This window comes from Hypomesus transpacificus, chromosome 13 (assembly GCF_021917145.1).
Source record: "Hypomesus transpacificus isolate Combined female chromosome 13, fHypTra1, whole genome shotgun sequence".
Classification (NCBI taxonomy): domain Eukaryota; kingdom Metazoa; phylum Chordata; class Actinopteri; order Osmeriformes; family Osmeridae; genus Hypomesus; species Hypomesus transpacificus.
Window position 1 is genome coordinate 8,812,551 of NC_061072.1, and position 10,172 is coordinate 8,822,722.

At 43.0% G+C, this 10,172-nt stretch overlaps 2 protein-coding genes across 2 annotated transcripts; one reads left to right on the forward strand and one right to left on the reverse strand.

Annotated features, from left to right (window-relative positions):
- The first annotated feature begins 865 nt into the window (after positions 1 to 865).
- fgf21 (fibroblast growth factor 21) lies at positions 866 to 1,978 on the forward strand. Its single transcript, XM_047032692.1, has 4 exons — positions 866 to 1,040; positions 1,154 to 1,231; positions 1,318 to 1,421; positions 1,685 to 1,978. Exons 1-4 carry the CDS (start codon positions 908 to 910, stop codon positions 1,976 to 1,978), a joined length of 609 nt encoding a protein of 202 aa, XP_046888648.1. The 5' UTR covers positions 866 to 907.
- A 263-nt stretch (positions 1,979 to 2,241) lies between these two features.
- LOC124475433 (potassium voltage-gated channel subfamily A member 7-like) lies at positions 2,242 to 7,994 on the reverse strand. The gene is made up of 3 exons (XM_047032032.1): positions 7,672 to 7,994; positions 6,513 to 7,273; positions 2,242 to 4,238 (listed from the first exon to the last, which is right to left on the reverse strand). Exons 2-3 carry the CDS (start codon positions 7,191 to 7,193, stop codon positions 3,345 to 3,347), a joined length of 1,575 nt encoding a protein of 524 aa, XP_046887988.1. The 5' UTR covers positions 7,194 to 7,273; positions 7,672 to 7,994; the 3' UTR covers positions 2,242 to 3,344.
- Positions 7,995 to 10,172: the final 2,178 nt, after the last annotated feature.

Genomic DNA, 10,172 nt, shown 5'->3' on the forward strand with positions numbered 1-10,172 from the left:
GTGTCCTTCTGACGTGCCAACGAAAGCCATATAAGGGTTATCCGGTTTTCTTGTAGAACTCAACACAGCTGGGCCAAGTAAACACACCACTGCTTTGTTAATACAGGACATTCTGTGGATTGACACACGGGTAGTAACACACACACATTAACACAATTACACAAACATGCATCCACACCCAGTTCCACAAATAAAGCATCACACTTCAGTGGAAGTGATCACTTCGGTGTACCTGTTTTGGGGTTCCCAACCAACCTTCAAAGAATGAAGGTTGTGACAAAGAATAAACTAAAACCCCAAATAATAACTGCCCTTGGACAGTATGTCCTTGGACATTATATAATTTCTGTGAAGTTATGTTTGAAGGGGGTGATAATCCGCTAACAAAAGAAGCATGTTTTATTTCAATATAATGCTGTGGTTGTGCGAAGGTGTTGATCAAATAATTTACATACACAAAAAGTTGTAATGATAGGAATTTAAGCAAATGTTTGCTGCCAAGAATTACACCAAAAAGTGAAGAAGGAAGTCCATAAAAGGCAATTGTAAATGTTTTACATCCCCAACTTTTGGGCCGGTCATAGGATCGGTTTCCAGACTGTAAACTCCCCAAATCTATGTGACTCATGTACTGTTACAGAGACCTCCCTCTGAGACTGCCGTTGGTTCCTCCTGGCCACTATATAAAACATCAAAACCTGTTGAATAGATGCAGACCAGAGAAACACAGTGTATTATTAACTAACTTAATATTTATTTATTATTTTTATTTAATTATTTATTCACCTCATATTTATTGAGTTTGATTGCGTCTCTTTTTCCATTTCAGTGTATGTTAAAACCATTCAGGTTTTATTTTAATAAGTCTTTTTTTGTAAGAGTATTCTTTCTACAGCCATCTCTCTAAATGTCCTTGTGGGCCCTGTCCTCGTTGCTCTCCCTCGCTCTCCTGCTCCCTCTCTCCTCATCCTTATACATCCCAGACTCCAACCCACTCCTGTCCTTGGGTGATCAGGTCAGGGAGAGGCATCTCTACACAGGTATCTGCTCATTCAACTGCTTTCTCTCAGAATGTTTCAGCACATTTCATGTAAGAACTATCAAAACATTTTGTTTTTTGTCGTTAATGTGAAATTATGTTTTCCCGCTGCAGAAAATCATAGGAGAGGCCTGTTTCTAGAGATGACTCTGGATGGAAGAGTCATGGGGAGCCCTGCACAGACTGCTCACAGTGAGTAACACAGGACAGACAGACATTTTCCTATTTGGAATACACAGCATCCATACTTACTTCAAGAATTATGTCCATATTCCCAGGTGTGCTGGAGCTGAGAGCTGTCCGCCAAGGAAAGGTTGTGATTAAGGGTGTTTTATCATCACTATACCTGTGTATAGATGGTGAAGGCCGTTTGAGAGGACAGGTGAGAGACAAACACATTGTCAGCGAGTGTTGGAGCCAATGATTAGCTTTTTCTCTTCGTCATAGTGAATTCAAATGGTCATAAATAATCCAACTGTATATTACTTTCTAGCATAGCTTTTCAGTATAGGGCCTGAACTTCCCCTACCCCACACACACACACACACGCACACACACAAACACACAAACACGCACATAAAATATATCTGGTCAATGAAAACGATATCTAATTAATGAAGATGGTTCTATCACATCCTTTTACAGCAGGAACACACAGATGCAGACTGTACTTTCACAGAGCAGTGGCTGGGGGATGGATACAATCGCTTCCGGTCTTCACATCATGGACATTTTGTGTCTCTGTCATCCAAACGCCCCTTCGAGCAATATCCTCCATTCTCGCGGTTTCTTCCGCTGGAGAATACTTTAGTCCCGGGACATGAGCAGCCGAGAGTTTCTGCGCCGAATCAGGAGCAGTTGAACTTGGATTCACATGACCCTTTTATGATGAGTCGCGAACACATTTTGAGTCCGAATTTCTCAAAGGACGGAAGATGAAGACTTCCAGTGTGTCTTGTTGCTTCAAAATCGGAATAACTTTTGCATTATGTAAGTAAAATGAAAACAGCCCACTGACATTTAACTTTGGCTGTATAATGTTTTACAACAATATTTTATTGTTATTTATTTATTTTATTTATATAATATTACTGAATGACACTGTATTTTTATGTTTTATTCTTGGCAAAAGTTTCTTTTTGATATCCTGCAGAAATGATTAAGAGAAAACAAACCAAATTAAAACAAGCAACACTATCAAGAAAATTAATAAAATAGAATCTTTATTAAAAACAACACAAACACAAATTCAACAGATTAAAGCTGTTTTCCCTGACTGATCGTCAGTTACTTTTGATAGGTAACAGTAGCATCACAGACTTCAGACTACAAAATACACATTTCTACACATTTGTACATGGCTAGTTTCCAACACACTGACAGGTCATCAGAAATGTCTAAAACACACGATTACGCATGTGTCATACACATTATGTCATGCATGATAAAGAAGGTTCAGACTGTACAATAAACAGATTGTGTGTTTCCCATAATCCTGTAAAAACATGTCATCTTGTGGAAAATTGTGTTTGTAAGGATTTGTAACTTGTACATCGTTTTCAACCAAGTCCTCTTTCACAATAAAAAAGTTGTTGCACTGAACAAAATGTTTGTTTCAAATATTCAGGCACAGAAATAAAATTCAGTCACAAATTACTAAGACATTGTAGCTTCATATCACGCAAGCTAAAATAAAAATTTATAATTTACAAATCTTAAATAGCTTAGTAAGTATAATTCTTTCAAAAATGCATATTATTCTACTCTCTTTTAGGATGACATTGGCCGGGTTTCCCAGATTTGTTAAAAGGCTCTTAATGCTAAGAGCTTCTTAGGAGCATTCTATGAACGTTCTACAGTTTTCTCAGAACGCTCCAAAGAAGCTCTTAGCGTTAAGAGCTTCTTAACAAATCTGGGAAACCCGGCCATTTTCAGTACAGGATTCAAGTTGTTCTCTGTTCAAATATTGTCAATGTCTCCCCCTGGTGATATCATTACTAAGTGCACTCTGACAGTATGACCAGACTGTAGTCTTTTCTGGAAGTACAGCCTTCTACCTGTCCTGCACTCTCAATATGACAGTCTATTTGCTTTCACAAGAAGCACCTGTCTTTCACACTGTCTCTTTACTTGCATTTGCTTTCTGAGAAAATCTATCAGGACCTGAAGACATCAAGAATCTAATTTAGGACAAACCTAGAATCAGTGCTGCCTTTTCAATGAGATCGTAAGGACAGACAAGGGCCTGATCTCGGATCAGCACTGCAGCTGAAGTATGATCCCAGGTCACAGGGTCACCTCTCTGTCACACCTGAGTCACCAGGGGCTCTCTGAGGCACAGGACCCCCCCCTTGGACTCTCTACTCTGCCCCGCACACAGCAAAGTCCCGTTCAGAGGGTTACAAATGCCCTCGATGGCGTAGTAATCCCCCTCTAACTCCCCCTCCTCCTCCCCCTCCTCCTCCTCCCCTTCCTCGTTGTCCCACAGCGAGGTCTTGACATGGTTGTACTCTGAGTGGTCCTCACACTCTGTCTCGCGGTGGTAGAAGTAGCTGAAGTTTGACACGATCACCGGCACGGGCAGGGAGATGGTGAGGACGCCGGCGATGGCGCACATGGAGCCCACCAACTTCCCCCACACCGTCTCCGGGTACATGTCGCCGTAGCCCACGGTCGTCATGGTGACCACGGCCCACCAGAAGGCGTGCGGTATGCTGACGAAGGACGTTTTCTCGTGGTCGGCCTCGGCAAAGTAGATGGCGCTGGAGAAGAGGATGACTCCGATGAAGAGGAAGAAGATGAGCAGGCCGAGCTCGCGCATGCTGGCCTTAAGGGTCTGGCCCAGGATCTGGAGCCCCTTGGAGTGCCGCGACAGCTTGAAGATCCTGAACACCCGCACCAGACGGATCACCCTGATGATGGCCAGCGACATGCCCGGCTGGGCGTCCTTGTCCTTGGCCAGCTCCGTGCCCAGCGTGACGAAGAAGGGCAGGATGGCGGCGAAGTCGATGAGGTTCATGACGTCCTTGAAGAAGTAGGTCTTACTGGGGGAGCAGGCGAACCTCATGAGGAGCTCAAAGGAGAACCAGCAGATGCATATGGTCTCCACCAGGAAGAACGGATCGTGGAAGACGCTGGAGGGAAGGGGCATGTGTTCAGACTCATTTTTGCTGAACGAGTGATACCGGTAGAAGTACTCCTGGTGGGAAGAGAGAGAGAGAGAGAGGGAGAGAGAGAGAGAGAGAGAGAGAGAGAGGGAGAGAGAGAGAAGAGAAGTGAGATAGTACAACGTGTGTATGGGTGTCACAGATTTGGTGAGAGGTTGGTCGATTTGGTGGACCTTTATTCTTACATTTAGTCGACATATCTGTAGGTATTGTATGTATCGTATTTATCAAAATGATTAGAAATGAAAAAGAGATGGACAAAAACGGGTTTGTATTTGACTAAGTATTCTCCTCTATACTATAATGTTCCCTTGGTAATTTATCAAGTACTATTGCACACGTCTCATTCACAAGCTAATGTTTACGAGAGGATGGTTTTCCGATTACGAAAGGGGCCAAACTCAAAATCTTGCAGTCTCTTGGGGTTTGTGAGGGCCCCATCGTAAAAGTGACGCGTTTGACATCTCTAATGGCTTTAAGTTTCAGGATGTTTGGAGCCAGTCCATCAGCCGGTCCACCTGTCAGAATATTTACCCCCTGTCATAAAGTCGGGCACTACACACAGTAGCCATTTTGTTTCGGGTCTCTCATATTTAATGGCTGGCAATAAAAAAGATTTGAAAGTAGCGTACCAACCAAGAGAAAACACCGTCACTGCTGGGGACTGACATGACACAGGTAAAGGTGTAGGCTACTGTACTGAGCTCATTTACATTTGATCTATTCCCTAAGTCTCTCAGTAGCAGGTTGGTGACAGTGTTTATTAATAAAGGCAGACATCTATGTGTTGATGTGCTCTTAGGGCTGTCCTAACACTATATATAGCCCCTAGAGATCTCCGAGGAGAAACATGAGAGTGCCATGCCACTCCCAATCAATCTTTGCCGTCGCTCACCAATCCTCCTCTAAGCTGAACCCCAGTCATGTAGCCGCCCTGCTGCCATGAGGTGTGGCCTGAGCTGAGGGACCGGGTTACTGTAGGTTCCTGGCATGGCCCCTCGTGCAAAGGCTGGCCAGCCTAGCGCAGCAGTCCCTGAGGAATGTGTTAACATGACACACGCTTGCTGCTTGTCTCATCCCAGTCTCGTCTCCCCGTTGAAACAAACTGTTAAGACCGGACCGTTCTCTCTTCACGTTCCCGATATTCCGAGTTGAATCTCCTCCTCTTTCTTCTCCATCTGTATTTGTGTTTCGTTGCCCTTTTCAATGATCCCTCTACCCTTTGACGCTCCCCCAATTCAAGTGTATCAAATTTAACACTCTGACAAAAATAATCACTCCGTCACCCTTCCTCTGTCTCTCTCCATTTGCCTCTGATTCGTTTTGGCAGTTAGTTGTGTCCCTGCCAATATTGTTCCCTCTCAACACACAGTTGTTGAGAGAGACTATGTTTACCTAGGAACCTGCTGTTAGCCATATATCATGTTACCATTTTGACATATGTAGTTACACGCATCCCATTCAACAACTCAGGGTTTCCTGAGAGAGATGCTTGCTGGGTAAAAATACACAGCAATTAAACTATTCTGAATACCAGGCTATTTATTGATATTTAGTTGACATCATAAGAGATAATCAATTTATGTAAATAAAATGTGGCAGAGGGCATCTAGGTTATGTGTGTTTTGGTGGGTGGGGGTTTGGCTCGTTGCTTCAAACCATCAAATTTGACCCCTCTATGTAAAAAACGAATAAATACAGATGTGTTAATTTGGTCAATGTCAGTTGGAAGGATTTCGCTCCAAGGAAAGTAATGCCATTATCAAATGACACATTCCTCCATCCATCATTCCAGTGATCCACCTTCTCCCCTTGACTTCTATCAAAATGTGATTAAATATTCAAAGCAGAACAAGTGAGACGTAGACTGAAATTTACTTTTTCACTCAGTAGCTGTAATCACATTACTGCTTCTCTGTGCCTCAGTGAAAGCAATGCCCTCTGAATGGGCTTGGTAGTAAATAATTAAGTTGTTTGAAGTGGATATACTTGCTCTTCCAGTCTTCCTCTTTTCAAAGTACTTGTCACTCTCACTTTCCTGGCTGCATACAATCCCTCCACCCTCACTGTCACTCATTCCTGTGCTGGCCTCTAAAAGCCTCTAGCCACATGCCTTTGCTTCACACCTAAGATGGCTTGTTTTTCTTCCTAACCTCTAATGTCCGACTTACACACTCTGTAACTTTCAGAATGCCACAAGAGAGAGAGAGAGATTCTTATTCCAGACACCCTATTGGATACCCCCTGGACATATGCAACGTTCTCCTGCTTCCATATCTTGATTTTCTCCAAAGGGTCATCCTTACCTCACGCAACTCCTTCTCCTGCCTGAAGTCAGGAAGTGTCTCCAGGCAGAAGATGAGGATGGACACCACGATGACCATGACGCTGATGATCGCTATGATCCGAGCACCCGAGGAAGATTCTGGGTGCTCGAACAGCATCCATAGTTCCCTCTGGACCTTGTTGGTTGGCAGGGGCGTCTCCTCCACTTTGGGAAAACCCTCATCCTCTTTGAAGCGGGTTATGATCTCCTCTCCAAGTTCGTAGAAGCGCAACTCGTCCAGAAACACATCCAGGGGCACGTTGGCTGGTCTACGCAGCCTTCCCCCTGACTGGTAGAAGTACAAAATGGCGTCGAAGCAGGCCCGGTTGCGGTCCAGGAACAGTTCGTTGCGTAGATGGTCGAAGTAGCGCAGCCGTCTGCGAGGGTCGCCTAACAAGGAGTCGGGGAACCGGGCCAGGGTTCGGGCCTGGGTCTCGTAGCGCATCCCAGAGACGTTGATGGCCAAACGTTCACTCAACGCCCACCCACTCCTCCACAGCGACCCGGAACGCCTCCTCTCCCTCTTTCTCTCCTTCTCGCTCACTTGGATCTCTTTCTCCCCCTTCTCCTCACTGTTGAGCTGGTTCTTAAGCTGCTTTTCTTTCTCCTCCTCTACATCTTTTCCTCCTCCTTCATCCCCCCCTTTGTCGTTGTTCTCCATTCCCACTTATGTCCTGGTCCAACACTCTGGCCTTGCTTTGCTTAGGACGAGTAGCAAACTTGGACTTTGAGCAAGTCTTGCTGAAAACCAAGAGGGAGTTTAATCAATAATCAATAACCAACAGTTACAGTAGAGGAATGATTGCTAACTTTGTTGGTGGAATCTGCTGTACAATAATATTTGCCATGGGAACATAGTAGTATGAATTACTGTTGATTTTACTGTTGAACAACTACAGATCACTAAAACAGTGTAGTTAAAAACTATATATTGGCCAGTAGATAGGCTACTATACACTGTGAATATAATGCTACACATCATTAAAGAATAGTTTTATGTATTAAGACTACTTGTTAGTCATCGCTACTTTATACAATTTTATGTGACTTTTTGGTGGTCCCAAGTGACTAGTAATGATACGCTTCTTAGGGTGTAAAGACGTGTTAGCACAGTTAGCCAGATGAAGACAATCACTCACTGAGTGTAAAACAGCCAGTGACAGAGACTAACGTCTGAACGGAAAGTCACATTGTTTATCTCCCATGACTCTTCTGGTGGTCGCTCTTCCTCTCCGTCACACCGTGTCCATCCGTCCGACAGGCTGTCCCAATGTCCGTCCGTACCACACCTGGTCTGAGTACGACGAGTCTTCGTTCCTGTTCGACACCCCTCCTCCAGTCCCCCCTCCACTCTGAGCTCACGCAGCGAGGGCCAGGTTCTGGGCTGTACGCGCTTGTTTGCGGCTGGATCTCCACAACCCCTGTCCCCCTTGCCCTATCCCTTCTCACGATGTCCGTCTTGAAATTTTTTCGGGAATGCTGTCCTGTTGAAATTCAATCCCCACCCCAACACCAACCCCTCCCTGTCCTTTTCCCTCCGTTTTTGCTCTGAGCCAAGGCAACCTTCACCCCCTGTATCAAATGTCAGCCCCCTCTGCCCGCCAGAGCGACTTGGTCATGCCTTCCTAACTGGCACAGGGCCCTATAGATCTGTCTGAGGGCACAGATTTGTACGTTACGTGCCCCCAGAATGGTATCATGAAGAGTAGTTAGCTAAACAAACTACAGAAAGATTGATCTAAAAAGCAATTCTACTGAATGGGATTCCCATGCCTGCCAATATGAATAGCTCAATACTCACTGAAGTCGTGATTAGTCTCCATATCTGTCTGTCTGATTGTGTAACAATAGCACATGCTGTGTTGGGAAACAATGAGACAGGGTCTTCAGTAGTCTTTCAAATCAAACTACTGTGCAGTCCTCATTAGAGTTTCACTCACTCATTTGCCATTAGTTAACAGAGGTACAAATATACAACTGTTTGTGCGGTACCGGGTAGAAACAAAATGACATATATCAGATATATTTAACAGTTTGTAATACTATTACGATAATTTTATATTTTGATGTTTAGGATTTCATGTAGTAATTGCTTATTAATTATTTGAGTTGATTCCTTATTAATTGTACTAATCTTCCTTAAACCAACTTCAAATTGACCTTGAAATTGCCCCATAAGCACTACAAAGAGGATATGAAATCATACAGAAAAAACATTTTCGGGAGCCGTGTTATATCTACTCAGTAAAGGAGGCAGTTTTGGTTGTAGAGATGAAGAAAACATTCCTTTCTGTTTTTCATGGGACTGAAGTTCCATCATGAGTCCTGCTAGGCCCAGAACTCACCACCTGAGGGCAGTGGTGAGTTCTGCCAGGCCCAGGACCTATGCCCAGGACTCACCACCTGAGGGCAGTGGTGGGTAGGAGCCCAGGAGAAGAAGAAAACGCAATGGCCTTGGCCGACATTTGCTTATGGCTGCCTTTCCTCTCTCTCTATCTCTCCATCTCGCACACACACATGCACACACATATGCACTGCCAGTACACACACACACACACACAGAAGGACACATACTGCTTATTTATCTCTAATACATGTTGACATTGATCAATGGCATAATTCTAGCCTGCTTAAGCTTTGTGGCATTTCACATTCCGACCCATAAAAATAACATATTACATTGTTCTCTGAGCTGCAGTGTTTGTTTTCATTCTTTTTTCCCTTTATTGGTCCTTGATTTGGGCAGTGCTGTATGTGTTACTGTCAATTCCACATTGTCAAACCACATAAAGAATGCCAATGTAGTGATGCATTATACCCCAACCCTAACCCCTACGGTTCAATGGAAGAACGTTGTAGAAAAGAGTGTATGAATACAAAACTAAAATGTAGGCCACTGTACAGGCATTTGATATAAATATATCCTCTGCAGTTTGACTTGAATGCAATATACGTTTCACACAAGTGCCAATATGGTAGCAAAAAGTGTGTTAAATAAAATGTAAAATACAATAGTAACCAGAAATGTGTATTTAAAAGCAAAAGTGCTATCTAGTGGGGGTAAGGTGTGTATGATTATTTTAACAAATGTAAAAAGTGCTTTAGCATTTTTCTTGCATTGGTTAGAAATCGGACAAAAGCTCTTGTATTTCATTTACTTTAATTTATTTGAAGTTCCTTTCAATGATTTGAAGCAATTTAATGTCTTTGAAAAAGCATCTCATGACTTTTAATCATTTGTTCATTCAAGCTGCTATGGAGATTGATTCACATAAAACCGCATTGACATTCATACATTTTAAGTCTCGATAGTCGAAATATGTTCAATTATGACACTTTATTGATATGTTTCTATTTTTTTTCAAAATATAAAAAGATAGATCATGAACATTCCATTGAAATATACTTTATACAGTTTTCGATGAATTATTCTTTGTGTTCCAACATTTCAAAAATAAAATCCAGCATAAGTCTCGAACATATATTCCAGTGACCTCCTCTTTTCATCTTTGCTTCTCCTAGTATGAGAACATTACAATGGAACAATAGTACCCAAGTCTGTTTCATAGGTTGAAATGACACATGAAATGAACATATTTGTTGATCAATTGTCTTTGGAATGCTGAAAAATATATTGTTG